Raw genomic sequence first — 13,752 nt, 5'->3', positions numbered from 1 at the left:
ACCCCACCCCCCACCCCCCCAGCTAGGTGGGGGGCCCCACGGGGGGCCCCCCATCTAAGAAGGAGAGAGGAAGAGGGTGAGGGTTTGCCTTCTTATAGATTGAAACATGAAAATTAAAAGCAAAAGAAAGAAGACGGCAGCATATTGTACAACGAGCAGCAGCAGCAGCAGCAGCAACAGCAGCACCAACCCTTCGTGCTGCTGCTGCCTGTCTCCTCCAGCTCGGGGCTGTGAGCGGGACGGAGCCCTGCATTGCTGCTGCAGTTGTTGGGGTGTATCTGCTGCTGCTGATGCATCTGAATAATGTTTCTTCTTATTTTTTGTCTATAAATTGTCTGCTTAAATACCTTTTGGGGGGCTTCTATAAAACTTCTCTGCTGCAGCAGCAATGTGTATGCGCCCCAGGTGCTGCTGCGCGGGGGCCGTCGTTGGCCCTGTCTCTGCTGTCTCCTCCCTGTCTCCTTCTTGTCTCCTGCTGCTCCTCCTCTGTAAACTGTCTTTTTCCTTTAATACTTAGGGCCCCCAACTCAAGGGGCCCCCCTCCCACTCTCCACTACGCAGCGACAGCACTCTCGGGGGCCACCACCTCGCACGGCCCTTGCTGCTGCTGCTGCTGCTCGTGCAGCAGCTGCTGCAGCAGCAGCCGTTTATGCCGGGCACTGCCCCCCAAAGCCTCAGGGCCCTCCACTGCAATGGCCTCTCCCCAGCTCAGCTTAGAGAAGACAGGCGGCCAGCAGCAGCAGCAGCAGCAGCAGCAACAGCAGCGCCGTTGCCTCTTGTGCACGCCATCTGCCAGCAGGGGGGCCCCTCCCCAGCGTGTGGGGCCCGGCATCAGGTGGGTCCCCTCCCCACAGACGCGCAGCAGCAGCTGCGGCAGCAGCTGCAACAGCAGCTGCAGCAGCAGCTGCACGCGACGCAGGACAAGCCGTGGGGTGAACCAGGTGCTTCCATGCCTCACCCACATTCTTCTTCTGTCTTTACTGGGGGGCCCCTGGGGGCTCCAGGGTTTGCTCTGCCTCTAGGGGCCCCCAGCAGCACCCGTAGCACTTCAGGGGGTCACGGGGTCCCGGGGGCCCCCAGGGGCCCCAAAGGGCTTCAGTCTTCTTTTAAAGTTGTCTTAAAGCAGCAGCAGGGCCCCTTTAAAGCCCTCAGCAGCGCAATGGTTCAGAGCGCCACGAGGCAGCAGCCTCGGCAGCCGCCGCAGCAAGGGGTGGGGGGCCCCCGGGGCCCCTCGGTTGGGGCCCCGTCTGCATATCGTTGTCTTCACTTTATATCTGCTGCTGCCTCCACTACAAAGCCATGGGGGCCCCTAGGCCGGAAGCATCACCATAGCAGCGCAGCACGCGCTACGCAAATCGGCCGGGGGCCCCCAGAGGGACCCCCCGGGGGCCCCCAAAGACCCCCAAACGCAGCAACAACAGCAGCAGCAGCAACACCAGCAACAACGAATGTACCAGGCCCCAGGGGCCTGCACACGCAGCGTGGCTGTAGGGGCTTCTTTAGGAGGCCCCTGGAAAACAACCGAAGGGTTCGATCCTGGTGGCCGAGGGGCCCCAGCGGAAGGGGGCTCCCAGCAGCAGCAACGGCAGCAGCAGCAGCAGCAGCTGCTGCTGCTGCTGCTGTAGCAGCAGATGCCAACTCCCCCTCAGGAGAGAACATAGAGAGAGCGCAGCGCCCAGAGAGCCTCCCGCTTCCTGCTGCAGCGCTTGCAGGTCCTCGTGGCTGCAGCAAAAGCAATAGCAGCAGCCGCAGCAGAAGCAGAAGCAGAAGAGGAGCTCTGTTAGCCAGGGCCTCTTCAAAGCCCTTGCCTGCTGCAGTTGCTGCTTCTTCAAGGGGACCTGTGATTGCGCGGCGGGCCTGCAGCTCCTGCATTAAGACGGCCCAGGGGAGTTGCTTCCCGCCGGCAGCAGCAGCAGCAGCAGGAGCAGCAGCAGGTGCAGCGGGAAGTGCAGCAGGAACAGGAGCAGACACAGCAGCAGCGACGACAGTGGTCGGTCAGGCAGCAGCAGCAGCAGTATCCCTTCCCTGTACAGCGGGGGGGGGACCTGCAGATACACCGCAGCGCCTCCCGGCCCCCACGCGCAGCTATCAGCCTCAGCAACGAACAGGCAACGAAGGAGGAGGTGAGCAGACACCCCAAGGTCTCCTCCTTGAAGAGCGTATGCAAACACCGGGTGCAGCAAGCAAGGGCCTCTTTCTACCGAGAGAGGGGCCCCCAGCCCAGGTAGGGCAGCAGCAGCAGCAAGCCCCAAGAGATGTCTCTTCGGAAAGCAGAAGTCCTACACCGCATGCAGCAGCAGGTGTCTCTGTTGCAGCGACACGCGCTGCTGCTGTCGCCAAGGCTGCTGCTGCTGTTGCTGCAGCAGCACAGGCAGAAGTGGAAGCTGCTGCTGCTGTTGCTGCTTGGGGAGACAGCAGGAAGTGCGCCCCTAGCTGCAGCACTCTAACAACAAATGAGCAGCGGCGGGAGCAGCTGGTGCTGATATTAAGGCTGCTGCTGCTGCTGCCGCCTGAGCTGCAGCATGCCATTCAAGCCCGTCTCTTTATGGTGCAGCAGCTGCAGCAGCAGCAGCAGCAGCACGGCTGGGGATTCAGGAGCTCGCACCCCTGGCCGAAGAGAGCAGCAACAAGCGCAGACATACCAGTGACGTTGATGGCCTCAGGCGTCGTAAAAAACCCCTGGATGCAGCAGCAGCAGCAGCAGCATGCTGCAGCAACAGCAGCAGCAGCAGCAGCTGTTGCTGCGGCTTGCCCTTCACCGGCAGCACCCCACTCGTTCAAGGTTCGAGATAGCATGCGGCAGCCTAATGGCTGCAGCAGCAAGTCTGTAGGCGCGGCGTTGAAGTTCCCCCAAAGCTGCGGGCAGCAGCAGGACCACGCCCAGCTGCAGCAGGATACCCCACAGCAGCAGCAACAGCAGCAGCAGCAACAGCAGCACCAGCAACAACAGTTGCTGCGGCAACAGAGCGCAGCTAACTCCACAGTTAATGGGTTGTTTATGTCTGCCACGCTGCAGGCGTCTGCTGTGCTGCAGCTTACCCCTGGGCGGCATGGGGGGGACAGGGCTGGAGCTCCCGCAGCAGCAGCAGCAGCAGCAGCAGCAGGGAGCGCTGCTGTGGTGTGTCCCTCACTTAGTTGCAAGATGTCTAGCTGCAGGTGCCGCAACAGCGCGGCTGCAGGACTGGCGCATTGCCCTGTCTCCTTCCCAGTTCACGGGCGCAGCTCTTTGCTACAGCAGCAGCAGCAGCAGCAGCAGCAGGAGGTGCAACAGCAGCAGCCTACGGGCGAAGGTGGGGGGGCCTCCTGCTGCAGCACCTGCACAGGGGCAGTCCCTGCGTCGTGCCGCTGTCTCCATCGACTAGTCTCCTCAACTCAAGGGGCAGGGGCTTTATTAATAGTTGGGGGAGGGAGGGGTTCAGGTGTCTCCTCATGGGGTGGGGGTGCATGCAGGTGCTGCAGCGTAGCAACAGCAGCTGCTGCTATCGCTGCCAGCAGCAGCAACTGCTGCGGAAACAGCATGCAGCAGCAACAGCAACACCACCACCATCAGACACCTGCTGCAGCAGCAGCTGCTGCTGTTGCTGCAGCAGCAGCAGCTGCTGCTGCTGCTGCTGGGGGACCCCGGTCCCAGCGTGGCAGCGCCCCGCTGCTGTGCTACTACTCTACAGCCAGCCAACTAACGGCTTCTAATTCAGGGAGACTTCCCCTCTCACGAGCAGCAGAGTGCTGCCGCATCAGTCACAAGAGCTGCTGCACCAACGGCTCCTCCCTGGGGCTGCAGCAGCAGCTCCAGCAGCAGCAGCACCAGCAGCAGCAGCACCAGCAGCAGCAGTTGATGAGAGAACAAGGTAATCCGGCTGCAGCAGCAGATGCTTCTGCTGCTGCTGCTGCTGCTCCAGGGCCTAGCAGCACTCTAGGCAGCGGAGTAGAAGGGGCCCCTTGTTTCTCAGGCCAGCTGCAGTCGCCCTTGTGGTGCAGGGCGCAGCAGCAGAGGCAGCAGCAGCAGCAACAACAACAACAACAGCAGAGGGCCTGCAACGCAGCAGCAGCGCAGGCATCCCAGCCCGTGGGAGTTTGCCAAGGTCCGTCTGGGGGCGGCTGCTGCAGCGGCAGCAGCTGCAGCAGCAGCAGCAGCAGCAAGATCTGCAGCAGCAGCTACTGCAGCTCGCGGTTGGTGAAGCAAGGGCTGCTGCATATGCGCCTCTCTTCGATGCCATCTATCCTGAGGCCTGAAGTCCATTTAAAGGGTTCTGAAGCAGCAGCAGATTTGATGAATATAAGGGGCCCCCAAGGCTTGCTGCGTGCTGCAGTAAGAGGCAGGGAAGTAGGGCCCTGGGCCTTCTCCTTCCCTCCCCACACTGACAGCAGCACGGCACGCAGCAGCAGCACCAGCAGCAGCAACAGCAGCACCAGCAGCAGCAACAGCAGCAGCAGCACAAGCAGCACAAGCAGCAGCAGCACTATTAGCGATGGCGACATAAGCACAACACCGCAAGGCGCGGAAGCAGACTCAGAGGAGACAGAGGAAAAACAGCAGAGTGAAGAGATGGAGACAACACCAACTGAAGCTTTTGCTGCTTCGCCGCCGCCGCCGCCGCCGCCGCAGCAGCAGCAGCAGCAGCAGGAGGGCGCAGCAGCAACAGCAGTTGCTGCTGCGGCTGCTGCAGTAGTAGCTGCTGCTGCTGTGTCCCAAGGGTCCTCGCCGCTGCAGCAACTAGAGAGCGAGCAGCTACCTCGGCTGTTAGCGGGGGCGCCGCTGTCTCCTGGGGAAGACAGGTGTCTGTCTCCTGCTTCTGTCTCTCTACCTGCTTTGGAGAGTGCAGTCTGCTCCGGTGCTGCTGCTGTCTCTCCGGCTGCTGCTGTAACTGCGGCTGCTACCCCTTCTGCTGCTGCTGCTGTCTCTTCTGATGCAGCAGAGGAGTCCCCCTTGAAGGCCGAGAAGACAGAAGACGTGCAGCTGTCTCCTGTCCCCTGGGACCCTGATGAGGGGCCTCTTTTATCGTCAGCAGAGCCACTGCCGCGGTGTCTTCTGTCTCCTTTGCCAGCGCTGCATGCATTGTGCAGCAGCAACAGCAGCACAGCAGCAAAGGGATTGTTTAACCCCACCAGTCTCCTCTACAACTCTGGAGACCCCAGGAGATACAACGGGCCCCTAATAGACAGCGCAGTTGTCTCCTTTGAGGCAATGGCAGCATGTGCTGCGGGGGCCCCCCTGGTGGGGAGGGGCCCCCCTGAAGCTGTCTCTGCAAAGAAAGGCAAAGAGAAAGCCAATGTGCTTCAGCAGCATCAGCAGCAGCAGCAGCAGCACCAGCAGCACCAGCAACACCAGCAGCACCAGCAGCAGCAGAGGGTTTCGGCGCTTCTGGAGCTGCGGCTGCTGCAGCCAGAATTGCGTACGATGGCCTCTGACGGCTCGTTGAAGCAGCAGCAGCAAGGGAGACGCTGCCCTAGGTCTTGTCCAAATTTGCAGCAGCAGCAGCAGCAGCAGGGTTCATTAGCAGCAGCAGCTGCAGCAGCAGCAGCAGCTGACAAGCTGATGCTGGATGGGCTTGTTGCGGGTGTCTCCTGGGTTTGCAAGACACCGAGGAAACGAAGGAAGCCCCTCTTGCCTTTGAATTGCTGCACTTCTTCTTCTTCTGCTTTCTCTTATTCTGGGGGTATGTTTCCCCCAGCTAGCCTCAATGCCTTGCAGCAGCAGGGGCCCCCGCGCTTTGCTAATGAGCCGCTGCACTGCGCAGCCCCTGCAGTGTCTCCCCTAATAGGGGCCCCCTCGCCTTTAAGGAGGTCGGGGAGGCCCCCGGGGGCCCCTCCCCATACACTGCAGCAAACGCAGCAGCAAACGCGCCGCTGCTGCTGGGAGCAAACCGAAGACGAAGGAGGCCTTGAGGAGACAACAGAATTAGTGGATGGAGACACAAGAAATGAAGAGACAGAAACGAGGGGAGCAACCGCGCAAGAGGAAAAGACAGTCCGTTGCCGATACTCTACGGAGACGGGCCTTGGGGGCAGGCAGGTGCTACATTCAGCTGCAGCACGCCAGCGGCAATATGCAGCAGCAGCAGCAGCAGCGGAAGAGCGTGCTGCAGCAGCTGCAGCTCGAGAAAGAGCAGCAGCAGCAACAACAGCGGGAGAACGTGCTGCAGCACCAGCAGCAGTGGGAGAAGGTGCTGCAACAAGAGCAGCAGCAGCAGAAACAGTGGGAGAACGTGCTGCAGCAACAGCAACAGCAACAGCAGCAGCAACTCGTATCGAAGGGCCCGATGAGGAGGGCCAGTATGAAGAGGAGTATGATTCGCTAGAGACGTGGGCGCCTCTGCCGGGTGCAGATTGGCGCCTAAGCCATGTAGGAGAGACTCTAAAGCAGCTGTCTCCTTATCTGCTGGGCCCCTCAGCGAGTGACGGGCCCCGGGTGGAGACAGCAGAGTCCCTCTTTAAAGCCATGACTAGCTGTCTTGGAGAGAGGCCTGCAGCAGCAAGAAGAGCAGCGCATTTTCTCGCCTCTCTTGCTGCACCTCAAGGAGATGTGCAGCGCCAAAGCTCAGCTAAGAAAGCGGGAGGGGGGCCTGAGGGCCCCCCCCAAGGGGGCCCCTTGAGGCCCCCCAGCAAGGGCCCCCAGAGGCCCCCCACCAAGGGCCCCCAGAGGTCCCCCAGCAAGGGCCCCCAGAGGCATCCCAGCAACGACGCCCAGAGGCCCTTAAGTAAGAGGTCCCCCAAAGAGGAGGAGGAGGAAGGAGAGGGGCCCCCTGACCTCCTGTCTCTCTTTGCGTTTGCTGGCATCGACGCTGAACACTGTCTCCCGGGGGGCCCCACAGAGGTGCTAAGGAAGGGAGTGGAGGCCCAGAGGGCCCTGAGACATCAGCAGCAGCAGCTGTGGAGGAGTGTCTCCTTGCGTGCTGCTCGTCTGCTAGCAGCAGGAGACTCTGCTGCTGCTGTGGGGGCCCATTCTGCAGCAATTCAGCAACTCTGCCACAGCGCGCTGCAGCGGGCAGTGCTGTCGCGGCGAGCCTTCGGGGCCTTAGCGGTGGAGGACGAGAGGCGGGTGCGGCTTCTTCGCCGCTATGCAGCAGTAGCAACAGCAGCAGGAGCAGGAGCGGAGTTGCACCCGGCCTCGCATGCGCAACAGCAACAGGCGCATGCGCCCCCCGTCCCCGAGGAGCAGACGGGGGAGAGGCAGCAGGTAGCAGGGGGGGCCCCCTTAAACACGTCTGCAGATTCCTCTGCTGCTGCCGGAGTGCTGTCAGAGGGCCCCTCTGTGCCCGAGCTACTGCTGCTGCTAAGCGACACGAACGGCGTGAGTCAGCGCGAGTCTTCTGTGGGCCGCGCGGCCGAAGCTTCTCGTGATGCAGCAGCAGCAGCAGCAACAGCAACAGCAGCAGCAGCAGCAGCAGACCGCCTCGCCAGCGAAGCAGCGGGAGCCACAACAGCAAGCTGGGGCTCGCAGGCCGCGCAGCATATGGTGGGGCCTCACTTGAAACTAACGGGAGTAAGTGCTGCTTCTTGTTGTTGCGTCTTGTTGCTGCTTCTTGCTGCTGCTTTTCGTTGCTGCTTCTTGTCTTAGTACAGATTTTCTTTTAATCCATCAGATACAACAGGAGCCACGAAGGTCACAGAGTTGCTGCGAGTAGCAGCAAACTACTGCTGGCAGCAGCACACTGCTGCTAGCAGCAGCACGCTGGTGCTAGTTGCAGCAAACTGTTACTAGCAGCAGCCACATGGTAGAGGGTCTCAGATGGAGGAAGAGGAGGAAGAGAGAAAAGAAGCATCAGATTTATTTTTGAATTAGGGTTGCAAGCCACTGCCTACAAGACTTCCCTCTGGTGCTGCGTTTATGTTCAGGATGCGGTGCTGGGGTTCGAACGCAACCAGCAGACAGTCGCCGGGTTATTAAATGATTTTGCTGCCTGGGAATTCAGTTGTGCAGCAAATAATGAGGAGGAAGTGGCGTTCTTGCAGCAGCTGCAGCGGCAATATGCAGAGGCGACGGCTGCAGGTGAGATGTTGATGATTAGCAGCAACACCAGCTGTCTACTAGTAGCCCAAAGAGACAACAAAAATTGCCCTTGCACTGGTATAAATGCTTGCACAGACATACACAGAGGGGCAGATAGAGACAGATAAAGACGGAAGAGAGAGACAGAGAGAGAAAGACAGAGACATAGTGTTGGGGAGACAACAGCTGCATGCATGCAGGTGGTTCTGAACTTCCCCTGGAGAAGTTTCTGCTGCAGAAAAGAGAAGAAGCGCTCAAGCGTCTACCGCCAGAGTTGGTGAGCCAGATTGTAGAGTTAATGCAACTTAGTATAGTATATAATATGATAAAATACAATATTATTTAATGTATAGGATATCATATGCTACGACACAATAATAACGTTATGAAATACAATATAGCATAACAGAATATCCGTAGAATAAAATAATAATACAATAGGCCAACACTTTGCTCCTGGCCCCCTTGCACTCTGTAGTGTATAGACACCGCAGAAGCCACAACCGAGGGGCCCCCAGAAGGGGGGCCCTCAAAAGCGGGGTCCCTGCCAAAGGGGGGTCCCCTTGGGGCCTCCATGCGCAAGATAACAAGCCAGCAGGTATCCCCTTTTGCTCTTGTCGCAGGCATCAGCGGAGCAGGTCAGGGCAATACTGCAGCCTGCCGCACAACATGCGGCAGCGCTTCTGCCCCCTATCGAAGCTTTGCTTCAGAAGCAGGTGATGCAGCTGCTGGTGCTGCTGCTGCATTTGCGTCTTACTGTTGCAGCTTGTCAAGCATGCAGTTCAAGCTCTTCTGCTGCTGTTGTTGTTTCTGTGGTTGTTTTGGTTTTATAGTTTGTTTTGTTGTTACTGTTATTTTGTTCTTTGTTTTTGTTGTTGACTGATACTTACGCGTTGCATAGTTTAAAGCACTATCCCACCCCATCATTTCGTTGCCTCTTGTGGTGAATAATAGCCTTTCCAGAGTTCGAGGTGCAGATTACTAATATTATATTATTATAAAGCAGGCGATGGTGTATGTCTCTCTGAGTTTTGCATGCATGTGCCCATGATCAGACCCAACGGTATTTCGTGTATTTCACTCGGCCTGTATATTTGCATTGCATCTTCTTTGCGTTTTCTTTGCTGACCAGGTTACCACCTCTGCGGATCTACTGATGGGAACCCCCCCAGCTCTCCAACGCGTCTTAAATTTGTGCAAGTCTGACCATCTAGCTAGTTGGTCAGCAGCTATGATAATGAGGCTATGCAGCAGCAACGTCGAGGGCCCCTGGGGGGCCCCCATGACGGAAGAGGAGAGCTCGCAAAGCGAAGAAGCTGATGCATCCGGGGCCCTCGAAGACCGGCTCGAAGAAATCAATAATGTGCTTAAGACCGAGCTGAAGAAGATCCAAGATGAATGCGCTAAGGCGCTGAAAGATGCAACAGAATTGATGCAAGACGTGATGCCAGTGGAATTTAAACGCCTCTTTTAGCCTCCGTGAAGACATATACATAAATAATATTCATATATTTATATTTATACTTGTGTATTTACTAGAGCGTTTCTTCAGATGAGCAATGCATGCATCATCTGACTGGAAGAAAGCCCCCAGCATTGTTGCCCTTGTACTTAGACGCAACTAATGCTTTTTTTGGGGTTGTTCTATAAGGGACAGAAATCTGTTACTCCAGCCTGTAGCGGAGCCGCATCTGCAATGAAACCAGGTGAACGCTAGGGGGGTTTATCTTCTATTTTTGTCCTAAGTTTGCCGGCGCAGCAGCCGGCATCTGCGATAGGCGCAGCAGCATGTGCGCCTGCATGCACTTTATTTTGCGTATACGCGTAAACCAAATCACATGCGACGCGTAGCGCGCCAAAGAGAACGCATGCACGCAAGCGCCCTCTTAGCTACTTCAGAGGGGCCTCGCCTCCACGCGAAGGGCTCGTCCTTCAAACTGCTGCCTGTGGTTTGTCTCCACTCTCCAACACCCCGCGCTGCTGCAGCCCTCTCCAGTCTCTGCAGCTGCATGCACGCAAAGCATAGCCTAACGTCAAGCATGCATGAATGCTTGCATGCAAAAATGCGGGCATGCACAGAGCTGCGCGGAAGGAAGCATTGCTAAGTTACTGCTACAAGCTGCGTCTGTGCGGCATACTCTTTTGTAGTTTATTTGCAACTGCAAGTAGTGAAATGAAGAGGAAGTTTTAAAAGGGCGAAGAGGTGAGAAGCTTTCTTTGTTCGTCGCTGCCAGTCCCTGGGCCACTAACAGTGCAGCCAAATCCCTTTTAAAGAAAAGCCCACTACGGATTCTTACATCTGCTCGAATGAAACCAACATCTGCTTCTACAGGAACAAAATATACCCTCCTCCCTAGGAGGATCCGCCTTAGAGCTTCAATACAAAGAGGGGGCCTCTCACTGGAGTCATTGGGAACGCTCGGGGCCCCCGTCACCGGTGGGGGCTCTCGGGGCTGTATAGACCCTGCAGCAGCAACTGAGAGGCTCTCTGGGCCGGGTTTGTTGAGCAGCAAATCCACAGTGTCTAGACGGACCGCTATGCACTCGCGCACTCGACGAGAGCGAAATAAGGGTTGCAGGGGCAGCAGAGGGAAAAAAATATGTAAAAGAGGAACGTGGTTTACATATATGTGGCCTGATCACACACAACGTCCATAGACGTGAAGCGCGGTGAATATACATATTATATGCATTCATGTATACATATATATGGATGCACATAATATGTATTAATATAATATGTATATTTATATATATATGTTTAGATATGCTTGTATGCTCTGATATGCATTTAGGCTGGCCTGTACAGGAGAGCCTACAGCACGCGCGTGTCGTCACTTGCCCTGTGGCCCGACGCCGAAGACAATGCCAATCAGTTGTTTGCGCCTCTCATATACAGTCTGCGGAATATCCTCCTGTCGTTTAATTCGATTGATCTGTACGTACAATAGCGAGACAGCCTAAGCTGCTACTGACCGCAGTCTTCCCCTTCGGCTTAAGCAAATTCGCCGGAGGTTCCCGCAACCTACCCTATAATCAGGTGTAGCCTTCTTTAGAAAGATAAGAAGGAATATGAAGAGGGAGTAAAGGGATGCCGAAATCCAACGACGATTCTCATCTACGGCATTTCGCAGTTGATCCCAAAATAAGGATGACTGTAAAGGATGCGACGGCAGATCTTCCGCACGGCCTTCAGATCCCTCATGTCCGCTCACCTGCATTTATCTCGAAAGCGTGTAAAGTAATACTTACTATGCATGCAGGGGAAGGAGTGAAGAAGCACTCCTTCGTGGACAGGAAAGGAACCCCTGTTGCCGCTCGTAAATGTCGACGAGCCAACAGCGATCTTCCGTGTTTCCTCAGCAAAACTCCTAGAAAACCCCTAGCAGCAGCCTAAAATAATGTTATGTATGAATGCTTGAACACAAACGTGAAACGTTGAAAGGTGTCTCAAGAAGAGGCTGCATTCGCCAAGACCTCGCGCTGTATTTACTGCATGCACGGACTGCCAAGGCTCAAGCGACGGTGCCGCTGAGATCTGTAGAGGCGAAAGCTTAGATTACCAGCGAAGGTAATATCACATTATTATTACTAGTTTTCTGCAGGAGGTTATAATGGCTATGCTTAGCCTCACGGCTTGTCTTATTATCCTACCACTCGTAAGAAATGTTAGATTGAAGTCGGCTGCGCAGTCCAAGCTCTCCTATAGTGCAGAGAAACCAAAGCCAACCGGAGCACCACATCCATTGACCCTGCAAGTTTGTTGCCAAGCAGGTTTGTTTTCTAATGATGAATTCATTATGACGAGGTTTCACGTTCCCTAACAGCTCATTGCTGCACCCGTTGGATTTTCAAGATGATTGGCAAGCTAGCGAGCCTATCCCGATCGACATATTCTACAAAGTCCCTGGTGCGCTGGCATCCGGTTTGTCTTATTGCATATGGCGTTCTAGGGGGGAACAAAACAACTTTAGTCAATGGGGAAGGCGACCTACAAAGAGCACTAGAACGCGCTAATGATGCTGCAAGTGCGTGAAATACCAGGATTACGCAATACTCTGCCTGGAAAATGAATTCTGTGGGAATTCGAAGTGCTTTTTGCTCAGGTACTGCAGTCTTGTTTCCTCGCTGCTTCAGGGATCACGCCTTTTGTTCTTAGCGTCAGAAGGAAATGAGACGTGAATTGCAAGACAAGGTTGGCTGCACTCATCCTTGTTCGTTAGACGGAAACGGTTTTATATTCATGGTACTTCAGGAATACATCCGACAACAAATTGGGTCTAGACTGTCTAATGCAAGAAAAACGCTGAGCACCGCACGACACTGAAATGCTTGCCAGCCTCATCGGCATTTTAGGGAGCAGCTTCCATCACCAAATCAGCGCGTTGTTCCAGAGATTTAATGCCCTTTTCGCGTCTACCGCTTTGCCGAATGTATTGCTTGAATACCTTGAACGTCGACAGTATCTTCTTCACGTAGCAGAACTGCATTGTATAGGCCCGTCTTTGTTTGGATGGCTTTATTATTGAGGCTGTAGGATACCCCGGTTGACAAAGAAAAACTGAAGCTTTCTACGGATGCATCCTCTGAGACTGCATTTCAGTCTTCCCTGAGTTCTCACCTTTCCTTTTCTACAAAGGAATGCTTTTCGCTAACTAGTAAAATAGTAAAATGCGGGAATATGAGGGGGGTCCCTCTATTACGAGTGTTAACCTTGTGCCACACCCAGGTCTGATGCCTTCTGTGGAGGTTGTCTGCAGCGTAGGGGGGCCGCTTAACTGGATTTGTGAGGAGCGTATTAAGCTGCAACACCGGCAGTTTTAAGTATATCTAAGAAGTGTCAAATTCAACACGTCTTTATGCAAAATTCACGAGGGCGAGAGTGCGAGTGAATGAAATGCATAACTCCCGTAGCCCAGTGCTCCAACATGCAGCGTATGCGGCCACTTTCCAAAGCTTGTCTAAAAGCCTCCCATGGGGTCCGTGCATTTCTTTGCTGGGACTTCCATTACAAGGAGAGAGTGTGTGACGATAGTCTTATTTGTCTAAGCCGAGGACTGTGGTGGATTGCAGTAAAGGCAAGGTAGATGCTACAATTATATATAAACTATAGTATCTTAACTACAGCAAACCATGCATAATGCAAAGTAGAAGTGCATGCTTCATCGTTGCGCAGAACAAGCTACACAGTAAGCCTGGCGGCATCTCCTGATACAAGGTAACCCCTAATGCTAACATATCTAGGCCTCGTTTCAATGTATGGACTAACACCGTAGACAATTGTTTAACACCTGCTTGGCCGTCAGTTACCAACCTGCAAGGGAGGAGGAATTCATGCAGCAAATCCAGACCGGCCACCGTACACAGTTCACGAATATATCCGCGTCTCTGGCGCAGGCGAAGAAAAGCTAAAGCAACAGAGCCACATATCAAAAGAGCAAAAAAAAGAAGTAACGGAAATTGTTGGTGGGAAAGTCAACAGGGGGGTGAAGCAGCTGGCCGCCACAGCTTTCTAGTCTTGGACGGCGTCACTGCGAAAACTCTCCATCCCGCCTCATCCTTGAGAAAACTGCGCGCAAGATTAAGATGCTCTAGAATTAGGAGTGTGTGTTCTTTTGAACAAGTGGCGTTTTAGGGGTTGCTCGTTTGCCAGTTTCCCTGCCTCACTTGGACAGTGATCTTGGCTGCGGTCAAAAATTCTTCTTGGTGGCCTTGGGCTGGGAATGCCAACAACTACTCAGGTAGCATGCAACGGGCTCAAA

The 13,752-nt window shown here is 55.2% G+C and overlaps 1 protein-coding gene across 1 annotated transcript; it reads left to right on the top strand.

Moving 5' to 3' along the window:
- Nucleotides 1–649: 649 nt before the first annotated feature.
- EAH_00015370 (hypothetical protein, conserved) lies at nucleotides 650–9,464 on the top strand (the record flags this gene model as incomplete). Its single annotated transcript, XM_013391185.1, has 4 exons — nucleotides 650–7,483; nucleotides 7,837–7,990; nucleotides 8,191–8,267; nucleotides 9,123–9,464. The coding sequence occupies 4 exons, from the start codon at nucleotides 650–652 to the stop codon at nucleotides 9,462–9,464; spliced, it is 7,407 nt and encodes a 2,468-aa protein (XP_013246639.1).
- Nucleotides 9,465–13,752: the final 4,288 nt, after the last annotated feature.

This window comes from Eimeria acervulina, genomic scaffold, assembly GCF_000499425.1.
Source record: "Eimeria acervulina Houghton genomic scaffold, Eah_scaff92, whole genome shotgun sequence".
In the NCBI taxonomy this organism is placed as follows: Eukaryota; Apicomplexa; class Conoidasida; order Eucoccidiorida; family Eimeriidae; genus Eimeria; species Eimeria acervulina.
This window is presented reverse-complemented; position numbering and strand designations above follow the sequence as displayed.